Here is a 14311-nt window from a genome sequence, read left to right as displayed (position 1 = left end):
AGGATGTAATGTGACCGAAAAATCCTAAAAATTGATAGGTTATATTTAGCACGATTCCGTTCAGTTCATTTGTTGAGTTAACGTTCTTACCAATTTCGTTGAAATATTCTTCCCACCAGCCTGAAGATTTCTCCATCCGGGCAATAGCTGTTGTGTTATTCTCTATTTGTGCCTGAGTAATCGTCATTTGCATGATGATCGCGGTGCAAAGGAACACGTGAAACATCCTTTCCGGAAGGCTAAACAGCACTGATTGATAAATCAAGTTCACTTCACCATGCACATTATTTATTTGCTTTAGCTCGGCAATCGAAGTAAAGCGTAATGCATGTGATAATTTCTTCGCGGTTATGCTAGAGAAAGCTGTGAGACTTTTAACTCTTACTGCGGCAAGCAAAGCAAAGGGAAAACAGGACTTAACATAGAAGACATAAACATATTTATTCAAATAAATAATTAAATAAGTAAATAAATTAATAAACAAATAAATACAATCAATTTAATTGGTTTCAGTCTCGCAACATAAACTCAAAATGTGACGCCACGTGGTAGCGTCCACAACTATCAGCCCCAACTGTTGGATGGAGGATACCTACATGGGTGGAAGAAAGGACAGTTAAATTGTATTATTTTTAGACATATTCTAGGGGTTTTTTTCAGTTTTACTTAACACTTACCCCCATTCACTATTAGCAGGCACGGAGTACACTTCTGGGAGCGACGGCTCACTTCGCTGATACACGATCGCTTGCAAGATCGTGCTGAAGTAGGTTATGAATAGGACCCACGCAATCACTTTCGCTTTGATGGCCATTGTTACCGGGAACGTCCAATGTCGGTACCCTGCGGACGGTACGAGCCAAACGGATTAATATCATTTCCGCGGGAAAATTTCTGTTATTCGACATTACACAGCTCGTCGTAGTATTTATCTGACCGTGCTGCAACAGCTGTGTCATCGTTTTCGCCGCCGTGCACCACTGTCACAAGCACTCCAAGAAACCCCAGCACCAGGAGGTATAGCTTCATAGCGTAATTCGAAGTTGACGATCGTCGTCCACACCATGGGAACAAACCCGAGCCAACGGTCTATCCACCCGATATATACTACTCAAGCCCGTCGTGATTTACTAGTTGGAGTCCATGGAAATCGAAAGTGGTCGTAGCAATTAACGCCTCCAATTAGCATCCGATTCCGATCAGTCGGTACCACCGGAGCAGACTGTTATAAAAGACCCAATCTTCCAGCTCGGTGCGTTTTGTTGGTATTACATGTCAGTCGTGTGACCATAACATTCCAGAGATGGACATCCACAGGATAGTACTGTGTTTGGTATTAGGAGCGTTGTTTGTAGTCGAAGCTCAGGGAACGGCGGAAATAGAAGAGATAAATTACAGTGATCTTAAAGATGTGGTAACCGCCCGTCAAAGAGGCCCTTTTAATTGGGCAGGTAAGTCTTAAATGCAGCAACCAACAGCAGAACGAATTCAAAAACTCATTTCATGTCTATTTATCTTTATCATCACAGTGTACCCATTCGGGTGGGGTTGGGGCATCGCAGCGTTCGTGATCGCCATCGTGAAGGGTGCCTTCTGGCTCGGTATTATCATGATTTGGGCATTCTTCAAGGGCTTCCCGGCCAAGCACGGATGTGCACCCATTATCCTGCGGGAATCCGTGCCGTACTATCACGATCATCATCACGACCACGAGGAGATCATCTGGGACAAACCCCCACATCGCCGGCGACGCTCCGCCCGGCAAGCGGTCCAACCGGGCGCAGAGTCCGATCTGCAGCTGACCGACATGATAACGGATCTGGCGTTCAGTTTTCTCGGTGTGCACACCACAGATTGTCGGAAGCGGTTCGTATGCGAAGTGGATATGCGGGCGAGGAGTGATTTCCTGCTAAAGCTTGGCACTCGAATGCTTGGGTTGGACATCTTCCGGAAGTACCGTTCGCCGAATGATGTCCCCGGGGCGACCATGGAGCAGTGTGCACAGCTGTATCCAAAGTGCACGACGAAGGGTCCATCGATCACGATGAACGTTTTCGAAGGGCCTGGGCCAGGATCGATCGATGATTATGACGAGGCTGTCGCTAGTCAGGATGATCAGCAGTAAAAACGTAGGAAGAGTTGATAATTCAACCTTTCTACGATGTACAGTATTTATTTTACAATTTAAGGATTTATTTATTACAACCAAATAAACGAATACCTAATAGATATACGCGTCCCGACTCATGTTTAATTTTCATTTTCACGAATAAGTTAATAAGAACACGAAAATAGTAAATAATTGATCGATAAGTTGAATTAATATTCCCGATAAAATAAAATCTACAGTCTCCTTCAGAACAGAATTCCTTATTGCTTTTGTTGCAATATTATTAATTTTATTCTTAAAAATTACCTTCTCTTCTTTTCGTTTTCTTTGTGTACACCTCAAGGATTACAAATGGTTTTATGATTAGCATTATGAATCAATTTATTTTTTCTTATTTCATTTTCAAAATAAATTACCAATAAATATAAGTATCAACTAGTCTTCCTTAAAATAATCAGCCACCGTTTCTATTTTATCAATCCAGTACACAGCGTCGTCCTCTATACTTCTCTGCCCGAATCCTCTGAAATGGCTGCAAAATGGTACAAAACAAAGTTTTATGTTGCAAGTTGATATTATTGTCGACTAGATTTTTCTAAACTCACTACACAGGTGCTCCATGGTCGACAACAACAGGCTCACTTTTCCAAGCGGAAAACCCTCGAAACGCAAGCAACAACATCAAACCGGCGAAAATCAAGCCCATCTTCAGGAAGCCCCACACGTAGGCAGCACTGACCCAGTGCAAGGGCCATACTGAAACAGAACACGAAAAATAATTTATTTCAAATGGACACCGGCTTTCGATCGACAGATGGCTTTTCAACTTACATATTTCAAATCTAGGATAATGTGGTCGCCGGCGACGTATTTGTTGGGCGGAAGTGTGCTTGAACAAAACCAATAAAACCAAAATAACTGCGAACGATTGACGAAGGCCTTTCGAAAACATTTTCAAACGTTTCGGAAGTGAGCACGCAAGATTATCCTGGATGAAGAATCAAAAACACACTGATTGTACCACCATCCGCAGTGCTGGGAAAATTGGTGAGTGTATTCCTATAATAATATTGTGCATCAACACGCCCTCGTACTAATCAGTGATAAACGATCGTGTTCAATTTACGCCACCGTTCGAAAGAAATGCGAAAGAAAGTGCTAGATTTGCTTCCGGTTTGTGAACGGATTAAGCGAATGGGAGGAAGGGGTCGCCTTTCCTTTTCCAATCACGAACTATTTGATAACATTAAAATTACGTAGGGATTCAACATTACCCATGTTTCAAGGATGTCTCTACGTGATTTTGTATCTGTTTTAAGGTATCGAACAGGAACAAATGTTTTTGTATAAAACATAAATAAAAATTCAAGCCTATTTCTCAAATCATATACATATTTCTTTGAGCATAATTGATGATGGTGATTCTGAAATATTTCTCACAAAGTATGGTAAGTAATACAAGCGTTTTTCAACTTTTTTACATTATTTTTCATTAAAGAGAAGAATAAATTATTAACAGTACAATGTTTACATCAATATCTTATTCACTATATTACTGGTTAAATTTATTTACAACGGCTTCTATGCGATCACTCCAAAAGAGCTTTACGTCTTCTATGTTGCTCGCCTTGAACAGATTATGCTCCGGTGCATCCAGTGAACGGTGATGGCTGTAAAAATTCAGTTGATAAATATTAAAAATTAGAATCCACTAAGAACGACTTAAGTCATCAACTCACTAAAACTCAGGTCCACTTTCGATCACGACCGGCTGACCTCGACTATTCCATTTTTTGGCAAACAGCAGCAGAAGTAAGGCCCCCAAAATAAACCCCAGCTTAACGATGTACCAGATGTATAACGCAACGGTCCAGCTAGTGGGAGCATCTGCAAGGAAATGGGTTTTCACACCAATGGCCTTCGCATTGTATGACGTTCGGTTTTCACTTACAAATCCCATAACTGTACTTTAGAGGTTCCGGATGACGATGATGTCTTCGAGCCGAAACGCAGCTAACGAGCCACACTGAGCTGATGGTGAGGATTATACAGAAACGTGACACTCTGCATCCCAACATCTTGTTTCCGGTTTGGGCGCTCTGTTCAGACTACTTCCGATGGGCAACTTGATCACCGGAAAAAGCTCCATCCTTCCGAATGTTTACTCGAGAGGGGATTATTTAGAGGATTCATGCTAATTATTTTCGTCTCAGAAAATGTTGTTGTCCATATAATTTTGTACAAAACACGTGGTTTGCAGCGAATAAACACGTGGCTCACAACAAGACATTTTTATGACAAAAAAAAATTTTAATAATTTTCTTCTTTTCAACGTAATGATCTAGTTTTTATTTTTTCATGTGAAATATGCTATGATTTACATTAGGTACATGTTACATTAGTTTTTCATAAATAAATAAATAATATAAATAATTAGAAACATACCACTTTTATAAGTCACAGATCACAAATTTGCAAGTTCATTCATTTAAGCCTAGAGCTTCCATTCCATTTGGGTACACCAAATAACGATGGTCTTCATAACTTCTCCCAGACCAATGGGTTTCTGCTTCCCGTTGTCTCACCAGACCTAAGTGAATCAGTAGAAATATTTTCAGGAATATCACAATGTAGTAGGTATAGGCGGCAATGGCCGCCGCATGTGATCCAAATATTAGCTCCGGAAAACCTGAAATAATTGTCCCACATGGCTGATGAGTGCATGATAGTTCAAAGCGTGATTGTATTACGTACCTTCCTCGTTGAAATGATCTCGACCAGTAACGGTAAGGCCTGTGGCATCGTTGCTATCCTTGGCAAAGCACAACGCGCCAAAAAACGGAACGAATAGGAAAAGAGAGCGCATGGCTATCGTCCGCTTCCTGCAGTATCTGTAATCGGACAATCACTAGAGGCGACGGTATGATTCAGGTGATGCCAGGGTTCCGATCCCGACAGAGAGTGAAAGTGCTTTCTCCACGGTGGGGATTAGCTTCAATTAGAGCGTTTATTTTGTTTATCCCGATGTGAGCTGCAGCTCTTTGGAGTAGTCTGGAAATGGGCATCGACGAGGAGTAAATCCCGCAGTTTCAAAGGAAACGTTTAATCGAACCCATGCCGATCAGCCATGTCTTGCTCTCGTCTGTATTTGATAATTGTTGTTTTGATCGTTACCTTTCGAGCGGTGCTTTGTGATCCAGATGATTTAGCAATCGAGCCCAGACGTTCTAGCCGTAAGTTTTAAAGCACAAAACCATTTTTACAACTTTAATATACATTTTATCAACCATTTCCAGCCTATCCGTACGCGTGGCGTTGGTGGATTGCTCATAGCATTTTGTGGATCTTGAAGGGCGCCTTCTGGTTGAAGATCTTCATCATCGTGATCCTATTTAAAACTTTCGCCAAAAAGCACGATTGTAGTTCACCTATAATTTTGCACGAACCGATTGCTTACGATCATCACCCGTCGTCGATCGGTTGGGCTCGAAAGGGTGAATCATATTTTCCCTCAAACGATTGGCAACTGTACTGGAGGGATAAAATGCTTCGCTTCGGGCAAAATGTTCACAAATCTTCGTAAAATCTACTTAAGTTTTAAGCACTTATTTATGAAAAGAAAATAATATAAATCGTTGTTACAAAAAGAACGTATCTCTATAACTGCCTTTTGAATTTTAACAATGGAGAAAATTTCCAATGGTTCCGAGTCGTCTACCATTTTTTTTTGGGTCACGCAACATTCACTGACCCGTGACTTGGGAAGAAGTCAAGACCACCGTTTATTGGTACACAAACAATTCATTTAGGTGCCGTCTGTTCATACGGGCAGATCAGCGTGGAAGATGTGGATCAAATTTAGTTTTCTTGTAATTCTCGTATCGTTCACAAGCAGTTACGCTGGCAGTGCAAATGAAACCAACTTAACATCAAACTCAACGAACATCAACTCTACGCATCATGTCCGGCCGTTAAAATACTCCCTAAAACCCACTGGTATGTTCCGGTGCTGATAATGTAACAATAGATTTAAAACCAGCCAAAAAAATTAACCCACAACCTATTTTCTTCTTGCAGACATTGTGTATGCCATAGAGCTTGTGTTCATAGTTGTGTATGTTACTCAAATTTGGTAATTTTTTAAAGTAGTGCTACTACTAGCCGTATGGAATCCCACTTTAACAAAAGAATATTTTGACAACACTCCGTACACTTAACTTTTAAACCGCTTTTTGCAATTTATTGTAACACGTGGATAAAATAAACAATAAATAACTTATGCTCTAAAGGGTATAGTTCAGGTTTCCTTATCGTGGCCACCTCCAATCACTATCAAAACTATCACTGAGCACCGATTTCAAGCTGTTCCTTTCCACTAGCCGACACCGATGTAGCTTACGACAATCTGACGAACGCGCCACGGACTCCAGCGGACGGTAGGCACCAAAAACCTCATAGCCAGGAGCACTGAGAGCTTTCCAAATCGTCGGCACCCGTTTCCCTTCCACATACAGCTCGCACACGATTCGTTTACGGCATTCGTCATCTTCGATATCGAGTGTGTCGAATATGACCTCCGCTAGATCGTCCGAGGAGTTCGGCGAAGAAGGAGTGGAACGTCGCCTCCGCCGACCCCAGCTGGCTCCAGGCGGTGTCTGTGCCCACTGGCTTTTCTCGAAGATGCTCGAGCCGGTCCACTTGGACCAATAGTAACCGTCGCCGAAGACAAGCATCGCCACCAGGATTACCCAGATCTTCAACTTGATCGCGACGACCGTTGCCAAATCGCTAAACCATGGCCACCCTGGGAAGAAAGTAAACAAAAGAGAGCAAGGTGCGGGGTTAGAAGCTGCGTATTATGGTGCCGAAAGACGGCGATTTCACTCACAATATCGAAATATGTCGTAGTATCGATCGTATCGCGCCTCCACCAGTGCTGTGTCCGAGCGGGTGGGAACTTCTACGCCCCGTACGACGCCGGACACCGTGACGACGCAAAGAAACGAGACTAAAATGGGCAACTCCATTCCAGGACGAACATAAAGCTACTGGCAAGCGCAGTACGGTTGCTTCATTCTTCGGCAGCTCGGCACGAAAACATCTGTCCCAAAGTGCTAAACATCTTCAAACGACTAAACTCACCAACCCTTTGGAGGAAGGTGAGGGAAAAAATAGACAAATTGACGCATGATTAGCATCAGTCTGCCTGTTTTCCGTCCGGAGGTTGCGGAAGTCCCGCGAAAGTGGTACACATTCACTTTCGTTTCACGCTGTTGACACTTTCTGATCGATGTTTTTCTTCGGTGCACCCGATTCTTCCGGCCTTTCCGGAAGGCGTGCGCAACGACGATTCACCCATCCCTATTAGCACCTTATGCAATGTGGTGAAAGGGATCCATACCACCGGAAGTGGACGTGTGTGAGAGCAGGAACATTGCGCAATCAAGCAGGCAGAAGATTATATAAAACAATTCTAATTCTAGTTGCATTAAGTTGGTTAAAAAAATCACGAATATACGAAGTTGTTATGGCATGACCGTAGAAAAATATTTGAACAACAAATTCTCAAAAGGAACTTTTATTAAAAATCTTACCTCCTTATAGCAAAATATTCTTTTGCATTTGGATCTTTATTAAAAAAGGTTGTTTTTAAGTTCTTTATATTATTTTATGAAAAGGATTAGTTTTCAGTTCAGATGGAATAAATGGAATTTTGCAAGCAGATAACGGTTAAACAAATTATCTACCTCGAAACAAAGCAGGATAAATCTAATATCTTTCCCCTGAATTCTGCTTCTCATCGAAAAATAATCAAATCCACATTTGGAAGTACCGAAAAGAGGCGGTAGTGAATTTACAAAATTTCCAAACTGAGGCAAAACAACTTTGGAACCCTAAAAATAAATCCGTCCGGTGCGCATTTTAATATGGTTGGATCGTGCTCCATTCATTTCCACCCCGTTTCCACACGGAAGTCGGCAACGGCAAAGGAGAAATGCGCTCGCACAAGGTGGCAACCATGCACGCGGAACCATCGCGGGGAGCGAGCGCATTATCATTGAATTAGCTTCAATTATTGTAACCCCATCGGGATGGATTTTTCAGGTGGAACGTCTGGAGGTTGGATATGGCCATTTAAAGACCGTATAAAACGGCGCACACCGGACGCAGGGCACACCAGTCGAGTCACTTCCGGGAGGTAGTTAGGATCGTTCGAATGTGAATAGAACTGAGTTGCGGGAAGTGAACGCATCTTGGACCAATCGGTAATGGTGGTCGGGCAGGAAAAGGAAGTGAAGTGAACGAAACCTATTTTCTTGTCAGTGAAGTGAAGAACAAAGTGTGATCAGCATAAAAGAAGTAGTCAATCGTGACTTCTATCGTGCTCTTAAACTGGAACATTTTAAATCGACAAAATGTCTTTGTTCAAACAATTGTTACTGGTGGCCGCAATGATGGCGCTTGCTGTGGCCGAAGAATTGGCGGAAACAAGTACCGGTAAATCGGTCGAAGAGGGTCGTCGGCGAAAGCGGTTCTTCAAGTTCCTAACGCACGCTAGTAAGTGGTCCTAAATCCTGAGCTCTCCGGACAAGAATCAATGCCTCGCTCTCTTTCTCTGTTCCTCGCGCAGTTGGGCCCATCATGTCCACCCTCACGACGGTGCTGCTGGTGAAGGCAAAGATTGTTCTGGTGGCCCTTTTTTTTGCTGGAATCTACTTCTTTGGGCACAAAATATTTCCGGGTGGATTTTTCGGCTCGTCCATCATTAGTGAAACGCCTCCGCCGTTCATCGATTCCAGTCCGTACACGAGCTATCACTCGGATCACGAAATCATCTCCAGCTATCCCGGCCCGGAACCGTTTTCCAGCTACGGGCCCCCATCTTCCTCTTCATCGAGCGGAACGCCTTACAATAGCTACTTACCGCCCGCTTCTGGATCCGGTTCATACTCGTCGTACTCCAAGTATAGTGGTGGAAGCCGCCGAAAGCGTGCCATCGTGGACGATCGCCAAGCATCCGGCAGTGATGCTCTTGATAACGGTGGTGACCTGGAAGAAAATGAGTAAGGTTTAGTATGGAGATATGAGGAGTCGTTTAACGGTTACTAACCTTACGCTTTATGCAGAATGTACTGGACTGATTCACTGACGGACATCACCTTTCGCTTTCTTGGAGTGAATCGACGCGTCTGCCGCAAGCGGTTCGTTTGCGAGTTCGACTTCCAAGCCCGAAGGAATCCCATTCTGCTGTTTGTGACGCGCGCGATTGGGTAAGTGGAACAAATGGTCCTTTAATGCCGAGCTATCCTTAATCATTCTTTTTTTCCTCTAACACAGACGAGATATTTTCCACAACTACCGTGACGAGACCGACGAAAAAGCGAACAGCTACAAGGACTGTGGACGTATCTACGAGGAGTGTAAGGTACCGAAGAGGAAAAAGTTCGCACGTCGCCCCTTCGGACCGCTTCCGATGGCCGTTCCTCCGATGCAAAAACGTCCGGAGGCAATTCCGGATGCCTCGCTCGATGCGCAGGAAAATGAAGTCGTACCGTTGGATGCAGACACAATCACCACGACCTTGCCAACCGATAGTCTTGCACGCGGAAAACTGATTCTTCAAAAACCGACACGCGCCAATCGCTTCCGTCGTAACTGAGAAGACTCGTCATGTGATTTAGATTGTACATAAACTAACTTATTTATTTATTTATTCAACAAAAGCAAATCTTCTAGTGATAGAGGGGATCGAGAAACCTTTAATAAAAGATGAAATAATTTAAAAACTGTTAAAGTCATACTTTTTAACGATGTTTAATCTTTCCTTATTTTCCTTTTAAATCTCTATTCAATTAAGAAACGTCCTGAAATGAATAATAATAATTTTGGAAAATTTCATATGATGACAATTCAACTGATTTGATTCCAAGTTTAATTGAAAAATGATATGCATTAATCGGTGGCTATTCTCAGTTTAGCTTTAAAATCAACGTTAAAAACGAGTGTTTAAATTTGTCTACCACGCACCGGTTGTTTATTTCGAAAATTGTTCGACTTCGACTCGCGTTACACTTTTCTCGTTCGTATGAGTCTTTTTTCACCCGGAATGTTCCGGAGCATCACGCCTGGCTACCTACCGTTATAGGCCGCGATTGGGTTCCTTTGCTTAGGAAACCTTTTTGGTTTTCTTCTTCTTCACACCGTCGATGTTGGATGCGAGTGCATCGATATCGCGTGTATCAATGTACCCGGCGTCGTTCTTAAGATCCTTCCCTGTCGCTTTGTTACTGCTAATCAATCCGCCCGCAACCGTGCCCACCTTGGCCCACAGAAGGCCCAAAAGCTCGAATGCAAGCTCTTGCTTGAAGAACACGAAACCAATGATCGCGATCAGTACGATCGCCGACAGCGAGCTCTGATTGAGATCACCTTCCGTTGTGCGCAGTTCCGGCGTGAACTGCAGCTCCGCATAGAAACTGCTCGTGTTGGCCACAAACGGTACCGCCGAAAGGCTGTAGCGGTAGCTTTTCTCCGATAGCGTCGACGTCAGCTCGATGTGATAGTTCTTGCCGTCGAAGGGAATGCGCGGGAAGAACACCATAATGCCGGGGTTCACCTTGGACTTGGGATTGAGCGGTGATTCGATGCGCTGCGAATGAACCGGCGAATCGCTGCCCTTCTTGTACAGCGCGACCTTGAGCGTTTTGTAGTGGTCGAGCTCCGACGCCACTACGCGCACCGTCACATCCACGAACGCGAGCGGACTGATGGCGATCAGGTTGACGTCACGCGTGTCCGTCTTGCCGATGGTGACGTCGCGCTGGCGGGGAATCGATCGGTCAACCGTTGCCGATGGTCCGGTACCGGTGCGTACGCTCACACGGTACTGACAGCCGGGAGTCAAGCCCCGAATGCGGTACTGGCCGTTGAATTCGCTCGTCGCCTCTTCGAGCGCGTTGCCACATTTTTCGTCCGTCATCGCCTCGACCGCCACGTTCGGGAAGGGTTCACCGTTGAGCGAAGTGATCGAACCGAAGATTGAAAACTGTGTCCGAGTGCCAACCAGCTCTTCCATCACGGTAGCCCCTTCACGTACCTCGATCAACTTCGAGTTCGGTCGGAATTCGTACTCCTTCATCATCGCCCGCAGGTAATATTCGCTAGGAGACAGCGAGTGGAACTTTATCGTTCCGTCCTCCCCGGTGACTAGATTCTTGCGATAACTTTCCGCCCCCGACAAGGACAACAGAACACCCGGAAGCCGGTTACCAGCGTCATCCTTAACCGTAACGATGATTTCACAAAGCTTGTGTCCGTTAAACGAGCTTGTGGCACGGTCGTAGGCAGAGAACACGTACGATTCCTTCTCAGCGGACAGTTCGACCGGGAGCGTGGGATCGATAGGACCGAATCGGAACGTTCCTTGCTCGTCGGTAAGCGCAACCAGTGGTGCATGCTCCATGTGCTTCGGAAACACCAGCGTTATGGTAGCGTCCTTGACTGGTGGGTTAGTGCGACCGTTTATGAGTAATCCCTTCGTGGCACGCAACTTTGAGCCGACCTCCGTACAATCGTTTCCACCCATCACTTCCAGCTGGGTCGGGTTGAAAAGCATTACTTCACTCTGCGGACGGAGCGTGATCCGTTCGCCGTGTTCGAGGAAAAATTCCTTACGGTAAACGTAACCACTTTCACCCGCCGAGTCCCGTTCTCCGGTCAGTTCGAACTCGACCACCTCGTTGCTGGTCGCCCCACCATCCCGCAGCACCTGCACGTGGAAGCGTTCCTTTTCGTCAGCGATCAGTCTCACTACGTTCCGGTGGCTTTTGGCGTTCACGGCTATCGGGTCCGAGCTGTCGGTGCTGAACTGCGACGGGGTCGCTTCGTCAAACCGATGGCAACCACTCAGTCGCATTGTGTACTCTCCAGCACGCTTCACGCAGAACATGTTCATGCCGGCGGTTAGCACGATCTCCTCTTCCTTCGCTTCTCCACCCGCTGGAGATGATCCCTTCCACCGGTAAGCCATCGATGCACCATGGCTAGAAAGCACCGACACGATGTAGCCAGTTTGCACAAAATCCGGTACCGTTTCCTGGGTCGATTTGATGTTGATTTTGACGGTGTTCGATTGCCAGCAGAGTTTACCGCTTGGGACGCTCACTTCGTAGCTTCCCGGGAGCACACTTTCGAACTTATAGCTTCCCGAGCCGCGGACCACCTGAGCCGTCACCGGCAGGCCAACCGTATTTCCATTCACATCGAGCGCTTGCAATGTGACGGGCAGATCCTCGCACGAAGATGCATCGGCAAGGCAGCGCACAGCTCCCGTTACCGTCGCACGAAGCTGTGAAAAGACGATCCCCTTCAATGGTTCGTAGTTAACTTCAATGTTTTGCGTCGCCGGGAAATATTGAAGACCACTGGCGCGGTCCCGTTCGGTCGTTTGCACCTGCACCGTGTACTCGCCGTTCTCCAGGAAAGTGCACCATTCGTTCGTCCTGCCATGGCTTGGTACCTCCACCATCATCGTGGATCCCTTCCTGTTTATAACGACGGTGTACGACGACTTCGTCACGACATGTCCGCACACCTTAAACGCGGAGGAAACAACATCCGGCAGTGATGGGTTTGCGAACGAAACCTTCACGATATGATCCTTGAACTGGAAGTCCTCTGCAGTCACCTGAATCGTGTACGTTCCAGCCTGGATGTTGTCCAGCGTGTAGGTACCGTCCGATCCGGTCAGTGCAATTTCACGACCATTTAGCTTAACCTGAGCGTTCGCAACACTTGGACCACCCGGTGCGCTAAGCACGCGACCCGATACGCTAAAACCGGTCACCTCAAAGTTCTCCCGCAGCCGTAAACCATCGTTGCCAACCTCGAGCTCGAGCACTTCGGGACGAATGTGGAATTTGATTTTACTATCGCTAAAGTGCGGCCGAATGAGATATTTTCCTTTGGATATACCGGCGAAAACATAGCTGCCTGTGTTTTTGTTCGGTGTGGTGAAACAGAGTGGCTTCGAAGAGTAGGCCGCGTTGCCTGCATCCAGTACAATCGTTTCCTTATCGTTTGAACATTTTACCATGGATTTTTGCTGGAAAACGAAAAGAGAATGGTAAGTTTCCTCGAGACGAATACAGTTCGTATATCAATTTTGCTTACATTTTTCGCCTCATACAGAAAGAGTCCCACATTACCAAACGGCTGTCCATCACTGAAGACACTTCCCTCGACGTCGTAACCCGAAACGACCAGTGCACCGGAAGGTATCTCAGTATTGCCCTTCGCAACCGTAACCTTGTACTCCGGGTGGACAAAGTGCCACTTCGGGTGCTGTACCTTCACCACGTAACGACCGGGTTTGATAGGAGTGAACGAAAACACTCCATTGCCGTTGGTGGTCGTTTGTCCAAATGTATTACCGCCATCCTCAGCGACAAGCTCCACCCGTACACCTTTCGCTCCCTCGGCCGGCGATGTACCATGGAATTCTACTCGGCCCGTAATACCGAATCCTTTGAACAGGAAATTCACGTCCTTACCCTGGCTGCACACGTCGGACTGGCCGTCGAATTTGATCTCAACCTGCTCCGGTTCGAAGCTCCAACCGGGCGGTGGGATAACCTTCAGCACGTAGTCGCCCTTATCATAGACCGGGATAAAATAGTACCCGTTCGAGGGGGAACATTCAGTTTTGATTTTTAAACTCCCCTGTGGGGTGTACCTAGAACCGAAGAAAACTACACATCAGCAAACGTCCCTACCCGTAGCCCTAATGTTTAATTTAATTAAACAGTACTTACAGCCCGACTTCCACTTTGCTCGAGTCGAGATCGGAGTTGACATTTTTCACAAAGCCCCCACAGCCGAACACTTCATTTGCGGAGCTATTTTCGCACAGAACCAGCAAGCACAATGCAAGCACCGCAGAAAAGGATATGCTCCGCGGTTGCCTCATGTTAGAAATTCACCGAAAATTCGTAACCGGTGTGGAGTCTGTGAAAATTTGTAACTTTCTGAGCTCCTCGAGGAGCTGATGACAATCTTGTTGGGCCAGCTGACACGACTTGACAATATTTTGACAGATCACAGTCTTTTTCCGGACAATTCTAAACGCTTTTTTCGTTTTAATATTTTGTGACTATTGTATCATTTAGAAGCTCGTCTGTATTTTTAATATTTTAAATTTAA

At 45.5% G+C, this 14311-nt stretch overlaps 6 protein-coding genes across 6 annotated transcripts; 2 read left to right on the top strand and 4 right to left on the bottom strand.

The window, feature by feature from the left end:
* Positions 1-564: 564 nt before the first annotated feature.
* On the bottom strand, positions 565-1029 carry LOC131294675 (uncharacterized). The gene is made up of 3 exons (XM_058322718.1): positions 912-1029; positions 678-843; positions 565-592 (listed from the first exon to the last, which is right to left on the bottom strand). Exons 1-3 carry the CDS (start codon positions 1027-1029, stop codon positions 565-567), a joined length of 312 nt encoding a protein of 103 aa, XP_058178701.1.
* A 274-nt stretch (positions 1030-1303) lies between these two features.
* On the top strand, positions 1304-2125 carry LOC131294674 (uncharacterized). The gene is made up of 2 exons (XM_058322717.1): positions 1304-1451; positions 1530-2125. Exons 1-2 carry the CDS (start codon positions 1304-1306, stop codon positions 2123-2125), a joined length of 744 nt encoding a protein of 247 aa, XP_058178700.1.
* Positions 2126-3662: 1537 nt separating this feature from the next.
* On the bottom strand, positions 3663-4188 carry LOC131294673 (uncharacterized). The gene is made up of 3 exons (XM_058322716.1): positions 4062-4188; positions 3850-3997; positions 3663-3780 (listed from the first exon to the last, which is right to left on the bottom strand). Exons 1-3 carry the CDS (start codon positions 4186-4188, stop codon positions 3663-3665), a joined length of 393 nt encoding a protein of 130 aa, XP_058178699.1.
* A 2229-nt stretch (positions 4189-6417) lies between these two features.
* On the bottom strand, positions 6418-7137 carry LOC131294671 (uncharacterized). Its single transcript, XM_058322715.1, has 2 exons — positions 6999-7137; positions 6418-6914 (listed from the first exon to the last, which is right to left on the bottom strand). The coding sequence occupies exons 1-2, from the start codon at positions 7135-7137 to the stop codon at positions 6418-6420; spliced, it is 636 nt and encodes a 211-aa protein (XP_058178698.1).
* Positions 7138-8526: 1389 nt separating this feature from the next.
* On the top strand, positions 8527-9770 carry LOC131294670 (uncharacterized). Its single transcript, XM_058322714.1, has 4 exons — positions 8527-8668; positions 8742-9174; positions 9238-9381; positions 9449-9770. Exons 1-4 carry the CDS (start codon positions 8527-8529, stop codon positions 9768-9770), a joined length of 1041 nt encoding a protein of 346 aa, XP_058178697.1.
* Positions 9771-10075: 305 nt separating this feature from the next.
* LOC131282401 (BOS complex subunit NOMO1) lies at positions 10076-14122 on the bottom strand. The gene is made up of 3 exons (XM_058311856.1): positions 13924-14122; positions 13283-13844; positions 10076-13214 (listed from the first exon to the last, which is right to left on the bottom strand). The coding sequence occupies exons 1-3, from the start codon at positions 14076-14078 to the stop codon at positions 10278-10280; spliced, it is 3654 nt and encodes a 1217-aa protein (XP_058167839.1). The 5' UTR covers positions 14079-14122; the 3' UTR covers positions 10076-10277.
* Positions 14123-14311: the final 189 nt, after the last annotated feature.

The sequence above is a fragment of the Anopheles ziemanni genome, chromosome 2 (assembly GCF_943734765.1).
Source record: "Anopheles ziemanni chromosome 2, idAnoZiCoDA_A2_x.2, whole genome shotgun sequence".
Lineage (NCBI taxonomy): Eukaryota > Metazoa > Arthropoda > Insecta > Diptera > Culicidae > Anopheles > Anopheles ziemanni.
Note: the sequence above shows the minus strand (reverse complement) of the source record. Positions and strands in the feature narration are given on the sequence as shown.